Source organism: Rhinoderma darwinii, chromosome 2 (assembly GCF_050947455.1).
Source record: "Rhinoderma darwinii isolate aRhiDar2 chromosome 2, aRhiDar2.hap1, whole genome shotgun sequence".
Classification (NCBI taxonomy): domain Eukaryota; kingdom Metazoa; phylum Chordata; class Amphibia; order Anura; family Rhinodermatidae; genus Rhinoderma; species Rhinoderma darwinii.
Window position 1 is genome coordinate 427786050 of NC_134688.1, and position 21549 is coordinate 427807598.

The 21549-nt window shown below is 42.3% G+C and overlaps 1 protein-coding gene across 3 annotated transcripts in view; it reads right to left on the reverse strand.

Moving 5' to 3' along the window:
• Positions 1-21549, reverse strand: part of TIMM22 (translocase of inner mitochondrial membrane 22) — a 44603-nt gene that overhangs the window by 10834 nt on the left and 12220 nt on the right. For 2 of the 3 annotated variants that reach the window (XM_075854358.1, XM_075854360.1), the window contains 3 exons: positions 21308-21504; positions 16358-16430; positions 14402-14948 (listed from right to left, as the gene is read on the reverse strand). In XM_075854358.1, coding sequence (XP_075710473.1) covers positions 14872-14948; positions 16358-16430; positions 21308-21504 — 347 coding nt within the window. In that variant the 3' untranslated portion in view covers positions 14402-14871. Of the gene's footprint in view, positions 1-14401; positions 14949-16357; positions 16431-21307; positions 21505-21549 lie in introns of those variants that run through there. The other variant, XR_012881578.1, reaches the window with a different exon arrangement.

Genomic DNA, 21549 nt, shown 5'->3' on the forward strand with positions numbered 1-21549 from the left:
GAATTTTACTGTAAATACTAGTATTGATTCTTTGCTCCCGGTTCTGTGTTGTATAGTTTTGGCAGACTACACAGAATATATACTTTACACTACTGTGCAGCTTTGCTGAAGTTTATAATGAAAACATCCGTTCCTCCACAAGCAGAGTGTCACTTTATAACTGCAGCATAAAATTCTAGTCTATTAAATGTAGGAACTCATTTAAACAATATAAGCTCCAAAAAAATGTTTCATGTTTCTTGGATCCTGTTAAAAAATGCTAATGTACCCTTAGGGCAGTGTCCATGTACCCCTGGACCTACCATGCCCATGGACAACAATAGGGTTGTCTGGAGATAGTCTGTTCAGTAGAACCATAGGAGATCCAATTGTTCTGGCTGTAAGGATATATTCCGATGATGTAGTCAAGGTGCGGGTAAAACCGCGTCCGTCTTTACCACGATTTGATGCTTTTTTTTTAATGCGGTTGATGCCGTCTTAAGCAGCATTTGTTTAGTCCAGTCCATGTAAGGTTTTACTCGAATGTGTATTTAGGCTGGAATCACTGTTTTTGATGCAGATTTTATTAGCCCAAACACAGAGGAGACGCATCAGTCCTTTCTTTAAACTTTTCCTTTTTGTAATTAAAAAAAGGAAATTGCAGTATAATTCCAGCTTAAGACTTTGTGTAGGATCTGAACATTTAACACCAAACATGTAAAATGCTGCATTCGAGATCCCACATGGAGCCGTAACAATCATCTCTGACGAAGTCCTAATTATTTAGCCATTTGTTGTATATAGGGGGACGCTGATGTTGTAAAACTCCATTCCAACCATTCATTACAGATTCACTCATGTTAAAGGAAATTAAGAAATAAGGAAATCTGCAAGACCTTGGAAGGCACAGACAAAATCAGATTTGTAGAAATCTGGCAGAGTAAAACGTCCGGCCACCCTCCCCCCTATGGTACCATAATTTGCTACAGGGGGGGGGGGGGTGTGGTGCTTCGCTAAAAGGGATTGGGCTTGGTTTGCTTGGTCTCCATTGTAGACAGGGTGGTGTACTGGCCTTAAACTCGCCCTAATTCACTGAAAGGGGGAGGGAAGATTAATGGTTTCCTCTGACACACATTTATCTTACTTAGAATAACAATATCGGACAAAGCAAGCAAAAGGAAGAGAATATCAAGTGCTGCTTTGATGCAATTTGTAAAAGTTATTTTAGGTTAGTGTCCCTTTAAATGTAATATCATTTGTGTATAGAGCAGTTGTGCGAGTATAGTTGAAGGTTGCTGTATAAGGGAATATGTCTTGGCTTAGTAGTGTGTCTTCAGATAAGCTGTGAGTCTGCGCTTTGATCAGGTCATTTACCAGTTTCCGTTTCTATATTAATGACCTTCATAAATGTTCATGTCGTCTTGAGAACACGATGAACTGCAAAGAATTGTGGGTCATTTGGCAGAACTACGCAGTGTCCTGTTTTACATGGTTCTAATGCTTTGTGGATTCTGGTGAATTCATCAGCCGTTCCAGCTGGAGTTTCAGAAGAAAATGTGTGCCCTACTGAGTTTACTATTGAAGGTAGAAGTGTCTGTGTAATCGTTCAGCTCCTGTACGTGGAGGGTCGTGTGGAATTTTAACACATCTAGCTTTTAACACACATTTTACAGTTTACATATAGAATTATTCTACAAAAATTAAGAAATAAGTTGTGTTCTTCATCTTGTACAGGTCTTGAGTTCTACAGGCTTCATAGCTCAAATTCTCCAGCATTCCTTGCTGGCTCAGTGTCTGCATAGAACTTCATCTAATGATATCAATTCTGGGTTGTGTCATCTTTACACCAGACCCTGTACAGTAATCTGTTGTAGGAGAAACATTCTTCCACTGCAATATAGGAGCTTAGCTAAATTGATAGGGATGTGTCTGACATCAACTTTGTTGACTGTATTTTGGTGCAGTTCTGCCGGTTGTCATTGGAAACACATCAGTGCAAGATAACGTACTAAGCTTTTCATGTAGATTATCTCTGTATAAAAAGTGTAAAATTGTGTTCAAATGTGGACATATCTTATAAGTCTTGCACACTGTTGACGTATATCCTAGATTTAAATTAAGATTTTCCAGGTATTGCATAAAGCCATCAGCAATTGATATAAGCCCATTGCTTAGGACAAGTGGCGATGCCCATGATGGTCACTATCCTCAGCAGGAAAGTACATTTCAACTTTTACTGAAACTCAGGCCTGTATGAGGTGTAGGGTGATTATTTTTTTTTCCTATGTGATCAATTACTGCTCTGCGAAACTGCATGTGGTTTACCACGTAAGGGTAAGTCCACACGGTGCGTTTATGTTGCGTTTTTAAACTGCAGCAAGTCATTTTTCAATAGAAGTCAATGATGAAATGTTGGTTATGGACAGACTGCAGCTATTATATTACAATGTGTTTTTTGTGCAGTTAACCGCATCGTCATAATGTCCGGCCGCATGCAGGTAATGACCGCGCTGCCAAAGTTGTTGCTGAACTGCTTGTGTTTTTGATAACCGTTCTGCAATGCAATGTAATGACCTATATACAGGAAGTACCTAACAAACTTCTACACGGGTGAAAACTATGCCCATCAATTATTTCCTTTAAAAACGCAACAGAACTGCAGCATTAGAGACAAAAACCGCATGCGGTTTTCAAACGCAACAAAACCGCACCGTGTGGCCTTACCCTCTCGCACAGCTTCTACAACCTCTGTTTTGCTGAGATATAATTGGCTGTACTGGAAAAAGACCGCTATTCAGCACACGTGAGAGCACCTGATAGGAAAAACTACAATATAAATTCTTGGGTTAGAGCAGCTGCCATAAAGCCAAAACAGATTAACAGACAATACTTTGTGAATGGTAATTCTTAATTACTTACAGGATTACATGTAACATCTGCCTTCTGCAATATTTTATTTGTAAATTCTAGACCAGACAAATACCCAGTAATCCGGCTCTGCTAAATCCATACATTTACTGCTAAAACAGGAGTGGACAAGATCAAAGAAAAGCAGAAACAAAAATTTACACCTAACATTGCATCGATAATATTAATGTTTACACTCACACGTATATGCGTTTTAGGGGCTAAAATCTAGACACTTCTTAGCAGGTTGAGCCCACGCAGCAGAGATTCCAAACCATTGTAGCATGGGGAAGCCCAACGCCTGTCCAGGGTGGGGACGGAGCAGCTCAGACTTGTTTCTCATTCCTGATGGGAAAGTGACAGGTGCCACTGCTTTTGGCAAACCCCAGATCAGGTTCCGAGGAACAGCAGAATTCCACAGAACCCGGGTTGGGAAACATTTGTTTAAAAGGAACATCATCTTTTTTTTGTTCTATTTTATATGATCTACTGAAAAATCCTATTTGTGTGTCAAATCGTCGCTTTGTTTTAGCATATATATGTTTTTGTAATTCAGATTTTTCAGAACTGTGTAAGAAAAGACATAAAAACACCTGTATCTGTTGTGTGCATCTTGTATCCAATACATCCCAGTGTCCTCCACCCATCTTTCCATACGATTAAGGCCATATTCACACGGCTTATTTTCTGGTGTATTTAGGAGCATAAAATAGTCGCATTACACTCCAAAATACACCGTGAAAATGCCTGCCAAGAGCTTCCCATTGATTACAATGCTAAAATGCTGTGTAGTTTATACAAGCGTAAAAATAATACCTGTAAAAAAGTGATGTCACTTTATGAGTTTTTTTTTGAGAGGCTCAATACCCTTGAAATCAGCCTCCTATTTTTATGCTTCACATACTAGCTGTGTGAACATGCCCCTAGGCTGGGTTCACAATTCATTTTTGTTGCGTTTGTAGCATGTACATTTTGGTTTTAGTTGATGAACTAACATTGAGAGTCTGTGGAGTTTTTTCTACCAAAGCAAATAAAATGCATGATAAAATTGCAACAGTGTGAACCCAGCCTTCTAGTCACAGAAACTGCACAATAAACTAATTTTTATGGAGGACGATAAGGAACAAGAAAACATCCCCATCTGCACTCCACATTTCACAAATTATTAGCAGCAGAAAGAAGATGCATTAGTTTCATACAATTTCTATTGGGGCGTTTGTGTCTGGTTTTTTTTTCCATCAATATTCTATTTATGAAGCCCAAGTTAAAAAAAAAATCTCAAGGGATAAAAAAACAAGACGCCTTGTATATTTTTATTTAGTGTCTGTACTGTTGCCTTGTATGTATATTATTATGATGCTAGAATTGGAACAAAAATAGTAAGATAACGTTAGTAATAAAAGATTTACAAAACGGGTTTTCGTTTTTCTCTTGAATAAAGGTCAATTCCAAGAATGAACATATAATAGATTTTGGGTTGAATTTCATGCACACGACCGTAGTGGTGTGCACGGCTGTGATTTGCGGCTTGGACGGCCGCGAAGTGTCACCTGCGGGCCGCGCACATGGCCGCATGCATTCATTTCTATGAGCCTGGACCGCAAAACACGGCCGTAATAAGACATGTCTGCTCTTTTTGCGGTCCAGGCTCTTGGGCAATGCATGGACCGTGGAAACCACGGTCATGTGCATGAGCCCATAGGAATGAATGGGACCGCAATTCACCCGCAAAAACACGTTTGGCCCCATGCACACGACCGAGCATTTGCGTTCTCTGACTATCCGCAATTGCGGATATTATAGGGCACGTTATATCCTAAGGGGCAATGCAAACGGCCGTGGTTTTCAAGTTCCAAGCATTGCCCGGAGCTCGCTCGCAAAAACTTATAGGACATGTCATTATATGGTCTGTACTGAGTTGAATTAGCCTGGACTACAAATGCACTCTTTGTGTGCAGTCTGTGGATGACACTTATCGGGCCATCCGTGCTACGGTCGTGTGCATGAGGCCTAAAACTATTTTCTGGAGGAAAAAAGTTAGAATTCGTGCAAACGTTTAGCAACGAGCAGCTTATCGCAGTGCTGCGTCGCAGTAATTGTGAATGTGGCCGCGTTGCAACTAGCACGAAATCCAAACTTGATGTTTTGCGACTGTCGTATTGCTGTTGAAGCAACCAACCAGCACGACCACACAACACAGTGATCTTTGGCAGTGTAACCTGTGTCCCGGCCAAATTCTGTGTGCAGCCCTAGCCTTTTGTCTAGAGAGAGCGCAGAAATTTTGTGTTGTGGTAGGAATCTTCTAGTTACCGGTAGTAGTAACAGTACTAGCAGTAGTACACACCGAAAGGCACCAGCCCGCTCTACTATACTTTCAATGGCATAGTAGAAGGCATTTTTGTGGCAGAATCCATCCTACTGATTAATCGTATTGTATATTGTCCCAAGGCTATACACACACCTATATATCAGGGCGGCAGTGTTCACACAGCCAATTGGTGCCTCCATTACATTTCTATAAGGAGAGCAACCCAGCTGTGCAAAAGTTCTTGAAAGGCAAATCTTCCTAATTATGTCATGATATTTCTGCCTTTCCTGTATCGCTGCATAATTAGGCAGATTTTCTTTTCAGAAGCTTTGGAAAGCTGGTGACCAAATTAGGCATGAAGTATACTTACTGTAGTCATAATGCTATATGCATGTTTATAGCATGTACCAATTGTGTCCTCTATTATGTCTTTGTAGAGGTGGTATCCCAGTATTCCCAGCCATAGGCAAAAATCGACACTTCTGAACAGAGCCGTATAGTCAACGGGTACCAAGCCCAAATGTCCGGTTTTAGCAGTGATGTAATGCAGGTGCACACTGCTACCAGCCAGTCTCCAGCCGAAAATGGAGGAGATTCGAGGCAAAGGGCTCGATTTTTCATGCAAGATTTCATCTAAACAGGTTTTTTTCTCAGGCTTAGTGTCCCTTTAAAGGATCTGCAGCTGCTGTCTGGGCGTTGGATACCACAGGATACCTTCCTAGGTCTTTTGGAGTTCATGCCGCGATGGATCAGAGCTGTTTTGGCAGCACGAGGGGGACCTACAAAGCATTAGGCAGGTGGGTATGTCTCTGCCTCCTGCTCCTATCCAATTCCATTTTTTTGTGGAATTGAAAAGGAGTGTAGAGTAAAGAGCAGTTTTTCTTTCACTTAAAAAAAACCCAGAAATACAGAAGATATACAGATAAAATATGCAATCATTACCCATCTGAACTGCTGATTTCCATTAACGCGCATGTCCACTTTGAACACCAGGTTACATATAGAATCTACATAAAATGTTGAGTAACTTTGTTAATATATAATTTTCATAAGCCAGACATGTGCCAAATATGTCACTTGTTGGCATACATCTGGTTGGTAGAGGTTGGTATAGCTTTTATAATATAAAAAAAATTACATTTGGCGGACAACCCGTCCCGGAGAAAACAATTGAGCCTAGCCTAATATTCGTTTTGATTAGTGTGGAACCTGTACAAGCATGTATGTTCACATTTATACACCATCTTACAGTTTACATATTGATATAAGCTATATAAGAAGCTCAGTGACTTTGTAAATATATTGTATTACTTATCTTGTACTGATCCTTAGTTATACCAAGTATAATCCAGAGCTGCATTCACAATTCTGCAAGTGTAGTCTTTAGGCTGAGTTCACACAAGCATGTTACGTCCGTAATGGACGGAACGTATTTCGGCCGCAAGTCCTGGACCAAACACATTGCAGGGAGCCGGGCTCCTAGCATCATAGTTATGTACGACACTAGGAGTCACTGCCTCTCCGTGGAACTACTGTCCCGTACTGAAAACATGATTACAGTACGGGACAGTTGTCCGGCAAGGACTCCTAGCGTCATAGATAACTATGATCATAGGAGCCCGGCTCCCTGCAGTGTGTTCGGTCCGGGACTTGCGGCCGAAATACGTTCCGTCCATTACGGACGTAACATGCTCGTGTGAACCCAGCCTTACTCTACAGTCCCTGGTGTAACGTGATGTGAGGAGCAACAAACTGTCCCACTGTGGTATAGGAGTTTAGCTAAATAGTTAGGCTGGGTTCACACTGCGCGGTCAAAATGAATTGGGTTGTTTTTTTTTTGCCAAGACCATGGCAAAAGCAATGCGTTTTGCCACTAAAAATTAGGGGGTTTTTTTAGAACAATTTTCACTTAATAATGGGGGAAAAAAAGAATTTTGAGAGAAAAGCTTGTCGACTGTGGACCCTGAAAAAAAGTCAAGTGAAGCAGACAGAAGTGAGAAAATTTTTATTCTTTGAACAAAAAAAGCATGTAATCCTGATGCTTTCTGCGCGCAACTTTGTTCTTTAGAAGTCAGTTTTGCGTGTCACGGTGTAGCCCCGGCCCGATGTATAAATACACTTCCAGGTGGTGTGCTGGTTGCTTGGAAGAGCTCTTTATAGACATACAAGTGTATACAGTACAGCATGTTATGTCAGTGAAGTGCCATATAATGTATCTCAGGCTGACTGCACTAAGTGTCCCATTTGCAGGTGTTCCCAGTAATACGTTGTTAGTGGGGCCTGGTTTGTGTCCTGTGTAAGCAGAAGCTTTTTTAGAACCAACACAATTTACTTTGAGGTTAGAGAAAATGTGGTTAAAGAGATTTAGTATTTGGAGAAACATCGCTAAAGTGAATCCATAATACAAACAGGAACTCCACGCAGGAGTCTCGTGAGAGGCAGGGTCTGCTCCGCGCATATTGCTGGTTATCCAGGGGACATTCGTTGTCTGAGAAATTGGACAAATGTGCGTCATTTCCACATATTGCTGAGAGGATTAGACATTGATATCAGATGTAAAATCTGCTTGTGTATTCAATATACTGGGGCCACACTGCATCGTCCTATTAACAGACAGATAAGCTCAGGCTGAAGTCAACACCGCTGCAACGCATCATGTTGTCATGTTAGGGTAGGAACACACTAGGAGTAAACACTGCGGATTTTCCCCAACAGATTTAATTGCAGAAAATCCGCTGCGTATTACAGTAGAAGTGTGGGTCAGATCTGAACTAATCTCATCCACACACAGCGGAAAAAATCAGCCAAAAATACGTTCATAAATCGACCTGCGGTGCGGTTTTTTAAGCCGCAGCATCTTATATATATTTTTGAAAGTTTGTTCGTTTGAGGCCCGATTTTTCATTGGTTGGACACACGTTCCCCAGGTAACGGATTGCACCGACAGGCTCCGCCCCCTATCGATGACGTGGCAGCCCATAATTGGCTGCAACGTACATCATTCCTCGCTGTCTCGTATAATTGAGGGACTAAAATGCATGAAGAAGCAATGAGCGATGGAGGGACTAATGGTAAAGATGAGGAACGAGGAAAAATGATGCCAAGTGGGCATGAATCAGAAGTCCCCGCCCCTCATCCACCACTTCGTAGTTTAGTCTAGGAGCACTGGCTTAGGACTTTTATTTCCTAAAGGGAATACATTTTTTTTGATCATGTGATCATAGGGTTAAGGATATTTAATGGTGCTTCCAATAACATTGGGTCCGATGTCTCCACTATTCCACCCGTTTTCTCTGCATTAATCATCAGTCCCTTCTCTCTATCAGTGCTGGAAAGAGAGAATGGGCAGCCCTTTCGGGCAGAGTAACCGCAGCGATTGAAAGTAAAAGTTCATATGTACCGTTGTCTTGGTGATGCGTCCCTCTTGACATCCAGTCCGACCTCCCTGGATGATGCGGCAGTCCATGTGACAATCACAGGCTGCAGCGGTCACATGGGATGAAACGTCATCCCGGGAGGCCGGACTGGAGGAAGAAGCAGGTAACTTTTAATACTCTGTAATTATTATGCGGGTCGTGCTCCCATATAAAGTATGGGAGCACGGTCCGTAAAAAGCAAAAACAGGACATGTCCTATCTTTTGCGGAGCCTTTCTACGGCACGGACACCTTCCTGTAAATATACAGGAAGGTGTTCATGGGCAATAGAAGTGAATGGGTCCGTAATTACGGACACATTCTACAGTCGTTTGCACGGGGCCTTACAACACATAATTGGGTATTTAAATAGTGATCTTTTACTCTATCTATACCGTAAGTCAACCTCACGAGCAACGCCGGGTATAAAAGCTAGTGACAATTTATGCTGCAGAATCGCTGCTCCTGTGTTAAAAGTTTCCCCCATTGAATTCAATGTGGAGGTAAAACCCACAACAAAGAGCTGTGTTTTGACTTTTGCAGCGGAAACTCTGCGATCCCATGTGACTGCTGCAGCCAATCAATGGCAGCAGAGTTCATATGGAATTCAGCCTCATCACAGGAGGCTGGGCTACGCTCAGAAGAGAGGGACGCATCGCCATGACTACAGCCGGGGTAAGTTTAAACTTTTCCCTGCAGGATTACCGCAGGGGACACGCTGCTCAAAAAATTGCACCACTATTTTGTGTGTTTTTTCAGACAAAATTCCCTGCGGCTTTCAGGGCAGATACTCTGTGTAGTTTTATGCAGCATATCCGCCTAGTGTGTTCCTACCCTTAGAGGAGTTTCCAGAAATTTTTGCACCTATTTTGACATGTACAAAGCAAACATATATTTTCTGAAAGTAGACATGCAGCCCCTCCTTAAAAATGTAAGGTGTGCACAGTACAAATACACAGTCGAGTCACATTATTAAGACTACCAGCAAATATCCAGAGTAACCACCGTGTGCAGCATGGACAGCAGCTAGATGGGCTGGGAGTTACTCAATGAGGTGCTGGTAGGTTGTCGCCGGTATCTGGAGCCATGCTGACGTCAGTGCAGCCCACATTTTCTGGAGGTTGTGTGGGTGAGGATCCATAGAGCGAACAAGACGATCGAAGTCCCACAGATGCTGAATTGGGTTCAAGTCTGGCAAATTAGGGCACCAGGTAAGTACTTTGAAGTCTTGGTCATGCTCTTCCAACCACTGTCTGACATTTCCAGCCGTGTGACATGTCACATTGTCTTGCTGGAAGATTCCATCTGCCCCAGGGAAGGCAAACAGCATGTATGGGTGAACGTGATCTGCAACGATGGATTCATACCCATACCGGTTCAGAGTGCCTTCCACATGGATGAGTGGGCCCAGAAAATACTATGAAAAAGACCATAATACTGCCGCCACCAGCTTGTGTTCTTCCAGCAATGTTTGCAGGGTGTTTGTTCTCTGTTTCTCGCCTGACACGCCAATGTCCATCCGTTCGATGAAATAGAAAACGTGACTCATCGGAGAAGAAAACCCTTTACCAATCATTGGTGGTCCAATTCCGATACCCCTGTGCAAATTGAAGCCTTTTTTTCTGACACACCTGTGTTAGCAGAGGAGCAGTGACCACCTGTCTGCTTCGGAGCCCCATACGCACTAGGGTTCACTGAACGGTTGTTCTAGACACACTCCTGGTAGCCCCCTGGTTGACTTTCATGGTGAGCTGCTCCACTGTAGCGTGACGTTCGGCATTTGCGCATCTTCGTAGCCGACGTTCACCTCTCACATTGATGCCACATGGTGCTCCGCAGTTTCCACGTCGGTTATTCCCAATGATGCCATTTGTCCACTCACTATACACTTTCACCATTAGTTCACAAACTGCGCTGTTTGAGAAATACTGCCACCCTGGGCCTGTAAGACAATAATCATCCCTTTTGGCAACTCTGAACACGTATCAGTCGTTGCGATGGGTAAAAAGGGTGATTTATCAGACAGCCTATCGCACACCTTATATACCCACCAATCCAGCTCACTACACAATATTTATTGCCCAGATTCTGCAGTTCTTAAAAAGATGTGGCCCTAGTGTCCTAATGGACTGAAACACAGGCCTCAGAACCAAAAGGAGCACCTAGTGGATTTTGGGACTTCCTTCTTTTTTTTTTTTAAATATATTTTAGAAACCATGTCATGTTTGGAGAGATCTTGTGGTGCCAAAACAGTGGAAACCCCCCAAAAGTGACCCCATTTTGGAAACTAGACCCCTCAAGAAATTTATCTACACCCCTCAACTAATTTATCTAGGAGTAAATTTATATAGAGGCTAAATTTATTAAAATTAGTCTGTAGAATGAAAATCTACTCTTTTTCTGAAGAAAACAGAATTTTTTCATTTACACACGGAATAAAGGAGAAAAAGAACCCCAAAATTTGTAAACAATTTCTCCCCATTACAGCAATAACCCATATGTGGTAATAAACTGCTGTGTAGACACACGGCAGGCCTTGGAAGGGAAGTAGCCCTATTTGGCTTTTGGAGCTCAAATTTAGCTGAAATGGTTTTCGGGTGCCATGTCGCATTTGCAAAGCCCTTGAGTTTGGAAACCCCCCCTCCCCCCCCAAAAAAAAAACTTAAGGACTCTATTAAGGGGTATAGTGAGCATTTAGACCCCATCTGTTTTTTGCAGAATTTATTAGAATTATGAAAATGATTATCAAAATTGTTTCCACTTAAATGTTGAATTTTTTCATTTTCACAAGGGATAAAAGGAGGAGAAAGCAATTTCTCCCAAGTACGGAAATACCCCACATGTGGTCATGAATGATTTTTTTCCCATTAGAAATTAATGAACCCTTTCAGGACCGATCCATTTTTTTTTTTCATTTTAGTTTTTAACTCCCCACCATAACTTTTTTCTTTTTCCATCAATAGAGTGGTGTGGGGGCTTATTTTTTGCGGGAGGAGTTGTAGTTTCTATCGACACAATTTAAAGAACCATATGATGTACTGGGAAACCGAAAAAAAATAATCTTTGCGGGCTGATATTGGAAAAATCTGTGATTCCTTCATTGTTTATTGGGTTTCGTTTTAACGGCTTTCACCGTGTGGTAAAAATGACAAGTTACTGTAACTTTATTCTGCGTCTCAAAACTATTACAGTGATACCAAATTTATATAGTTTTTATTTTTATATTTTACAACTTTTACCAAGGAAAAACTATTTCCTAAAAAAAAAAAAAATATATAATAATTTGTTTCCCCACATTCTGAAACTCATAACTATTTTTTGCGGAACGAGCTGGTTTTTATTGGTACCATTTGTTGGTACATACAACTTTTTATTACATTTTATTTTTTAAAGCTAAGGTTACCAAAAAACTGAGATTTTGGGGTTTTAAATTATTTTTTACGGCGTTCACTGTGCACGTTAAATAATAGTACATTGTAATAGTTCTGACTTTTACGGACGCAGCGATATCAATTTTTTTTACATTACTTTAGAAGAAAAATGTGAAAAAAGTGTTTTGTTTTTTTGAAGATTTAATTTATATATATATATATATATAAAGAATAAGAATAAAGCAGCACAGCGACAAAGATCCCATAGAGACGGATCGAAACGTTGCCTGCCTGGGGTGAATAAACGCACCACTTTTTTTCACCAATTTACTACGAATAACTAACTTTTTTTTTTTTTACACATTTTATTAGTCCCCCTTGGGGACTTGAACCAGCGATCGATAGATTGCTGGTACATTAACTGCAATACTTATGTATTCCAGTATATTGTAATTTGTACAGGCTTCTGTAACAGCGTGAACGCTGTTCCTGTCCATTAGTCCCGGGTGTCAACTGTATTACATGTGAGCCCGCTCCATACATCACCACGACGTGCTATTACGTCATGGTGCGCTAAGGGATTAATACACAGCGGATGGTGCAAAGTGAAAATTGCAACTTTCCACTAATACACCATTTTAGTGCACAATATGTTGTGCCCAGTTTGTGCCACTGAAGACAAATACCTAATAAAATGTTAAGCTGGTTCTCCTGGGTATGGCAACGCCATATATGTGGACGTAAACGGCTGTTTGGGCACGCTGTAGGGTTCAGAAGGAAGGGAGAACCATTTGACTTTTGGGGAGCAGATTTATCTTGCCAATTGTTGTTTGGCGTTTTGCTGGTATTTTTTTTGAGCAGTGTTTGTTAAATTATTTGGCAAGCAAGGTGACCCAACTGGGCGTTTTTTTTCTGTTTCACCAAGTGGCCGTTGTAAAGAAAAGTGTATGACACTGACCAATGACTTCTCTTCATTCCAGCCCAGCTTGATCAACAGCACAGCGTGATCTCGCGAGATCACGCTGCGACGTCATTTCCTCCCACAGTTCCTTCACCGGAGCGACAGAAGAGTGAACAGACATCACCTCCAGCCATGCCAGTACGTTTACCCGAATCTGCAGAGGCTGGAGGCGATGTCTGATCAGTCTTCCTTCGCTCCGGTGAAGGCCCTGCGGGAGGAAGTGGCTTCACAGCGTGAGCTCATAACTTGGTAAAAAAAACAAAAAACTGTTATCTACATCAAAGCACCTATTAGATTAGGTGGGAGATAGGGAAGTTATAAACTGGTGACAGATCATCTTTAAACAGATCAACAGTTTTTCATGGCTGTTTTGCATCAGTGTCTCATAATTTCAATCCATTTCCCGGCTGTCTGACCGTTTTTAACATCCGTTTTTCATGGCCATTAAAAAAAAATTAAAAAAAAAATGGAAGAATTTTATGTTAGGTTTTTTTGTCCCAGCCTACTGAAAACACCACAGTGCCCATGTAGATAATTCCACAATGGCCCTGTAGATAGTACACAGTGCCCATAGTAGATCGTGCCACAGTGCCCACATAGTGCCAGTTTCCACTGTAGATACTGTCACACACAGTGCCCATGACACCATGCCCCCTGTAGATAGTACCAAACCCCCTATACATAGCACCAGACCCCTCCCATCCCTGTAGATAACGCTACCTTATCTCCCTCTAGGAGCTGAATCCCCGGTCAGAGCGCTCTGGCCAGGGATTCCGTTCCTAGAAGGAGCCCCTGACGTCTCTGTCCATATATGGACAGAGACGTCAGGGGCTCCCTCTAGGAGCGGAATCATCGGCCAGAGCGATCTGATCTGGGATTCCACTACTAGAGGGAGCTAAGGTGGTGCTATATTCTGGGTTTGGGGGGGGGGGGGGGTGTCTGGTGCCATCTACTGAAGGGGGTGGTGCTATCTACAGAGGGGGATGGTGCTATCTATAGGAGGGGTAACGCTATATGAAGGGGGTGGCACTATCTACAGAGGGGATGGATAGACGTCGCTGGCTCCCTCTAGGAGGGGATTGCCTGGCCATAGCGCTCTGGCCGGGGATTCCGCTCCTAGAGGGAGCTTAGGTGGTGCTACCTACAGGGGGGTTTATGTGGCACTATCTACGGGGGGGGGGGGGGGTGTATTCCGGGGCTCTTAATGCCCCGGCAGACATGAAAGTGCAGCCCTGCTTATAACGAAGCAGCACTGCACTCATTAAACCCCATTACAGGATGCCAACGTCTATATACCAGACAACTGCACGGGGCATCGGCATATAAATGTATATAGCCGTTTGGCAATTGTGAAGGGGTTAATAATAGCCTATGCTGCGCTACAAAAAAATTGCTGGAGTGGTTCTTTAATGTTAAGAAGATCCGGCATATGATTCGATCTGACATATTTGATCAGTCTCTTTTATAATCCTCGTAAAGTTTATTGTCATGTGAGATAAACCTTAGACCTGGTCTTGTTCATACTGTAAAATCTGGAAATCTGAAACACTCCAGGAAAACCAGATACACGGTGTTATACCTATTTCAGGGCCTGGGATTCAAAGAAGATAGAAGTCATGCACGGCCCCTTCAAGCCCTGCACTAGGCAAAACACTAGTAGATTCAATACATACAGATGAATAAATAAGTTTCTTGGTAAAACAAACAATAATATATTTCCTTACACATAAAGGAATGTTTTGTTTTGTACTTTCATAATCTCAAGGATTTCTGTCCAGATCACGGAAACACTTGATGTGTAAAAGAACATATTTAAGTACAAAATCAGAAAAACTTGAGAGATCTGCAGACGACCCCAATCCAATGCGTTTCTACCGTATTAGATAATGTTGTCCATGGTGAACCAGCGCCACCTGGCTGCAGAAAGCTTCTACCGCAGGTAATAGTCTATGACGGCAGAAAAAGCAGCAAATCCTCCGCAGCCAATAGCTCCAGCTTTGAGACCAGCTGTAAGAGAACACACACTAGATTACTGCTTTCTCCAAATTAATGGTGAAAATTATTCTCAGACACCGGTGGATAAAGCAAAGGAAATTCAAACAGGTTTTTCTTTATTGCGTCCACCCATCCTCTCAGGGTACAACATACTGTGCTATTTCTCAGTACATTACCTTAACCTCTACACAGGCGTAGTACGAGAACACGGGCACTCCATCCTTAAAAGAATGATTGTGTGTTGCAGCAGGTGGTTTTTGAAGATATCATTGATCAAGAGTGTTATAGTAGAGCAGCGGTCCATGTGGCTGCCCAGCTGTTGTGAAACTACAACTATAATCCTGCGGTTGTGAGGGCATGCGGAAAGTTGTAGTTTGACAACAGACCACTGTAGTAATGTATCAATCACAGCATTGATCTATTGTATATTTTCTTATCGCTAGACTTGTTTTAATCAGCTGGAGAATAAGAATACTATAGGGCAGATTTAAAGGGGTTTGCCCATCAGGGACATTTATGGCATATCCACAGAATATGCTATGTCAGATAGACCTCTCTCTAGAATGGGGCCCCCTAAACCCCGTTCTAGCCTTCTCGGTTCTCACTGCCTCCCGGGCCACTTCGTCATTTCCGACCATGAAATCAGGAAAACAGCGTAGCTCGCTGAGCTATGCTGTTTCCGTAACTCCCATAGAAGTGAATGGCAGTTATCGCTCATTTCCGACCATATAAATCAGGAAGTGGCCGGGAGACAGCGGGAATCGAGAAAGAAAGACCGGGGTATAGGGGGCCTCGTTCTAGAGATAGGTGCGGGTCCCAGAGGTGGGACCCGCATCTATCTGACTTTTTTGGCATATTCTTTGGATATCTCATAAATCTCCCTGATCGGCAAACCCCTTTAATAATACTTTCCTAAATTTAGAAAGCATAAAACTACACGAGACAGGCAGACACTGTGACAAATGACTCACAGTGGTAAACGCTTTATGGGAAATTTGGTGCATCTTGCTAGACATGTTAGACACTTTTCTCTTCCTTACGCCACTTCTTGGCCGGCGTACTTTAAATCATTATTTGAAACAAAAAAATGGCGCACAATGTTAACAAATCTAGTGCCATCACCACCTTTGGAGCAACTACCGCATACAGAATTATAAATGAGGCTCATGCAGGTCATTTACTGAGCCTCCACTCTTCACATTTATACGGAGGCCTCTCCGAGACTTACAATGTTTACTCATCCATATGCGGCATTGATCAAGGTTTGTGCTTCTCACTTCTAATTTGCAGACCATTGTTCATTTCCGGAAGCAGAGGATCACACGACCAATTATCTATTTCATTCCAATGACTTGAATAAGAGTTTAATAAAGAAAGGAAAGTAATGTATTTACATGTATGACTACTTATCCTCCACTTACCTCTGAAGCCAATGGCGCCCCCTGTAATACAGCCACTAATGACACTATTCTTCCAGTCAGACTTTCCGCGATACTAAAATAGACAAAAAACAAGTAGCAATTAGTTATGTGTTTCTAATACAATTCTGTCATTTATTAGAAGGCATTTACAGGTCCTTCTCAATGAATTAGAATATCATCAATGAGGCGTGGGATGGAGGTGATCAGACTGTGGCACTGCTGAGGTGTTATGGAAGCCCAGGTTGCTTTGATAGCGGCCTTCAGCTCGTCTGCATTGTTGGGTCTGGTGTCTCTCATCTTCCTCTTGACAATACCCGGTAGATTCTCTATGGGGTTTAGGTCAGGCGAGTTTGCTGGCCAATCAAGCGCAGTGATACTGTGGTTATTACACCAGGTATTGGTACTTTTGGCAGTGTGGGCAGGTGCCGAGTCCTGCTGGAAAATGAAATCCGCATCTCCATAAAGCTTGTCAGCAGAGGGAAGCATGAAGTGCTCGAAAATTTCCTGGTAGACGGCTACTGTGGACTTGATATAACACATTGGACCAACACCAGCAGATGACATGACCCCCAAACCATCACTGACTGTGGAAACTTCACACTGGACCGAAGCAGGACTTTGCAACAGACCAGTCCTTTTTCTTCTTATCCCAGGTAAGACTCTTCTGACGTTGTCTCAAGGAATGTGACAGTTGTAGCCCATGTCCTGGATACCTCTGTGTGTGGTGGCTCTTCTAGCACGGACTCCAGCCGCAGTCCAGTCCTTGTGACTCTCCCCCAGATTCTTGAATGGCCTTTTCTTGACAATCCTTTCAAGGCTGCGGTTATCCCTGTTGCTTGTGCACCTTTTTTCTACCACACTTTTTCCTTCCTCTCAACTTTCCATTAATATGCTTGGATACAGCACTCTGTGAACAGGCAGCTTCTTTAGCATCGTCCTTGTGGAGGGTGTCAATGACTATTTTCTGGACAACTGTCAAGTCAGCAGTCTTCCCCATGATTGTGTAGCCTACTGAACCAGACTGTTGGACCATTTAAAAACTTAGGAAACCTTTGCAGGTGTTGTGTGTTGATTCGCTGATTACAGTGTGACATCATGAGTCTACAATCTTCAACTTTTACCAAATATTCAAATTTTCGGAGAGACTAAATTTTGGGTTTGCATTAACCGTTAGCCATAATCATCCACATTAAATTAAAATAAAAAAATGCTGGAAATAGATCAATCTATATAATATAGGAGTTTCACTTTTTGAATTGAATTACTAAAATAAATTAACTTTTTAATGATATTCTAATTCATTGAGAAGGACCGGTGTACTGGGTGCAAACCGCAGGTAGACGGTGACCCCATAAGAATACGTCATAGCATGTGTCCAACAGCTTCCAGGTCTTGCCCCTGCTAGAACTACCCAGCATATGGATTATAGAAGTTGTATCTGGAACAAATGATCTGAGCAGAAGAATACGGTTCAGGAGTGGAGGTGTGATTGTCTCCCGTGTGTAGGCAGAGCTGGGAGAACAGAACATTTCTATACACAAGCCATGTAACTTCATGTCGTTCTCCTGCTCAGTTTGGCAATTACTTGCTAAAAATAACGGTAACAACATCAGCCCACACGCTGCTGTAAGATTAAACCAGTTATATAATGTGTAGCTAGATCCATAGAAGAGTTGTTGTGAGGCTCAGGATCTACCTGTCGATGCCGCACTCACTTATTAAAGAGTAACTACGCTTTCATCAAACTATTGATCAGTCATAGAAACGTATCAAACGTTTCGATTGGTGGAGGTCCAGGAGATAAGACCCCCATTGCTGCTGGAACTAAGGTACAGAAGCGCTCAGCTGAGCGTTTTAAACCTGCGGCTATGATTCGCGCTCCCTGTCAAGCTGGAGACTGCTCACATAGAACGTCTACATAAACCGTCTTCTGGCTTACAAGGAGCGCTGAGCGCTTCTGCACCTTCGTTTCAGAAACGGTAGGTCTCAGCAACCAGACCCCCACCAATCCAAATTTTTGACATGTCTCTATGACTTATGAAAAGTTTGATGAAAGTGTAGTTCCTATTTAAATGCGTTTTCAAGTAACTTAAGATGCGACAAATTGCAGATTCTGGTCCCCAGTTTTAGTGAAGTGGAGTCTGATTTCTCTCCATAAGAATGAACAGGAGACCTAGAAGTCTACAACAGAGACCTGGTGTTATATGGGACTAATCCCTGATGGCATGTACATAGGATTTTCTGGGACCTCCGTCAATCATGAGAACATGGTCTCCGGTTCTTTTTGTAGTTTTACCAGATAAAGCCCCGTTCTCATCCATGGGATGTGACTGATGCTGCAGCTCAGCCCGACTAATAATCCCTTTGTTCTTGTGATCATTAATGGCGTATTTTAGTAATCCATGTTTAGGCTCATGCAACCCCTTTACATTTCTGTAACACTTATCAATGTCACGCCAAGACGTGGACACCTCTCCACTGAAGCCAGAGACCATTCCGAACGCTGCAAATAAATACTAACGGACATGATCTATTTTGGCCTCTACATTTCTCCTGACATGCAGTAAATGTGTAGCTAACCTTCGGTCACTGCTGATTCTACTGCCAAAATCAATGACTCATCCACAATATGCTATACTTTACAGGACGTACCCTAGGACAACCATTTATTTATCTTCTCTGACACGGATTAGGATAAAAGGCCCTATATCCTATAGAAGTACACCCGAGAAGCTACAAAGCTTGTGCACTGGTGGCATTGATAAGAATATTCACATATGTCCAGTCTATTGCAGTTCATATATTATCAGTAAATAAACCTTTCACTATTGACAGCAGGATCCACTTTCAGCAATAAAATAAATGATTTTTCTAAAATGTCACACTTAAAGGGAACCTGTCACCAGCATTCCACCTATTAAACCAGCGATACCCGGTGAAAAATTATTTTTATGTAACCTATAATTATCTTCTACGTAGGCTCTGTACCTTTAGTATTCCATTTTTTAGTGCTCCTGTGTCGTATGGTATGAGCATAAGAGTCAAATCTTCATTAATCAAGCCTTTCCGAGTTTACCCCGCCTCCTTACTTTAGATTCACAGCTCCTCGCCTCCCCCAGCACACACTAAATCCCGCGCTTGCGTGTCGATGTCCTGGTGCGTGCACACAACGGGACACTATAGTGGCGCATGAGCAGTAACTAGATTTAAGGCCCGGACAAAGCAGGGATCGGTGTCTGACCATACATGACAGATAAGATTTTGGCTTCAGGGCGGGCCAGTTTTTAGTGGTGGGCGGGCATAAGAGGAGGAACGAACGAGAGTGCGGGATTATTACCATAAAAGGCGCAAAATGTTTGTAGGCCATTATTTACAGTCGGAAGAGGAGTTTAGTAAAGTGGATAAAAGCAAACAACTTTTGACAGCAGCGGCCAGCGAGGGGTGAGTAGAGTTCAATAGGTGAAATGCAGGTTCATTTATTGACTTATTATTCGAGCTTATAGGTCAAGTAGAAATCAAAAAGAAACACTGACAGAAATACAACTGGGATAAAATGTACCAACGATTGTGAGCCAGACCTTCTCCCCAACATCAGTGTCTGACCTCACAAATGTTCTATTAGATGAAGTTCCACAGACACTCCAAAATCTTGTAGATAGCCCTCCCAGAAGAGTGGAAGCTGGTCTAGCCGCAGAAGAGGTGCGACTCCTCATTAACATCCATGATTTTACAATGGGATGTCCAACAAGCTCATACAGTATAGACAAACTCCCGGCACTCACTTAATGATTTGTATTTTCTTTTTATTTCAGTCAACATGCTGAAATTAAAAAAAAAATAAAATAATCATTAAGTGAGTGCCGGGAGTTTGTCTATACTGGAATTTTTGAGATATTTTCCTGTCCACGTGCACCGCGCTGGACTAAGAGGAGTGCCGACCGCCTTTGGTACAACAACAAGCTCATAAAGGCGTGATGGTCAGGTATCCACATACTTTTGGCCATATAATGTATGTATAACACTATGCGGTAAGCTCCTACACTCTCTAGTGTTGGCTGTAGGCAGAATGTAGAGCACATTGTGGAGCGTTATAAAAACTGGGGTAGTTGCCCATGGCAACCAGTCAAATTCCTTTTTTCATTTTCAAAAAGGTCCTCTGTAAAATGAGAGCTTGAACCGGATTGGTTGCTATGGGCAACTATTCCACTTTTCCTGCCTTGTTTTCTGTAAACACTTTGGCCAGGTCACAGTCTAGTGTAACTGCTGCGATTGGTCAGTCCAGCGTCTAACATTTCCTAACCAGGGTCCCCTGAAGACAGCAGCTTCTGAGCAAGTATGGAAGGCAAACCTAATTCAGCCTCCTCAAATAGGGAAAGCAGTCGATAATCTATAGAATACTTTACCCACTGCTACGCCAAGATTATTTATGGTAGAATGAGAGCAGGGATTCCTTGAGAATAGAAAACGTTTACTAGTCTACTGTAAATGCCGCCACTGGGCAGTCCACAGTGGTCTGTGGTCAGCAAGTCCACAATGTGGACACTTTATTTCTTCTGTTTACGATCACTCATTTTCCTAAATGCATACTTTCTAAAATAACAATAGGTTTGGAAACATGACTGGGTCTTAGGCTGCTTTTATCGCATTGCTGGGAGGAAATAAAAACCTTCTCCTACGGATTTGACTACGACAACAAGAAATAGCAAGCCACGCCCCCTTCCATATCCAGAGCAGAAACATGAAGAAAAGCAAGCATGCAGGCTGAAGGAGTCACATTTTCTCTGTTTTTCTTGCTCAATTTTTATTTAGCATTCTTTTAACTCTATCTTTTGGTATGACCACAAAACTTTGTGCACTACAATCTCTCTCTAATTCCAAAAGATTGCTAGCAAGCAAAGCATCACACAGAATGTATATTAAAGAATAGACATGGTATATATATGAACTTACAGATTCGACTAAACACTCTGTACAGGAGAACATAGCACCGACAATGGCAAAATTTTTGGCGTAGGACATTCCTCTCTGACCCATATCCTTCAGGACTTCTTTGGCAGTGGGAGTACGATAAGGATCCTTTGGATCAAAGCCAACATTGCTATCAATACCAGCAGTAAAAACACCGAAGGCTCCACCCAAAACAAAACCTGGAAGGGAAAGGAGAGACCATTAGATATGGAACAACTGGATAA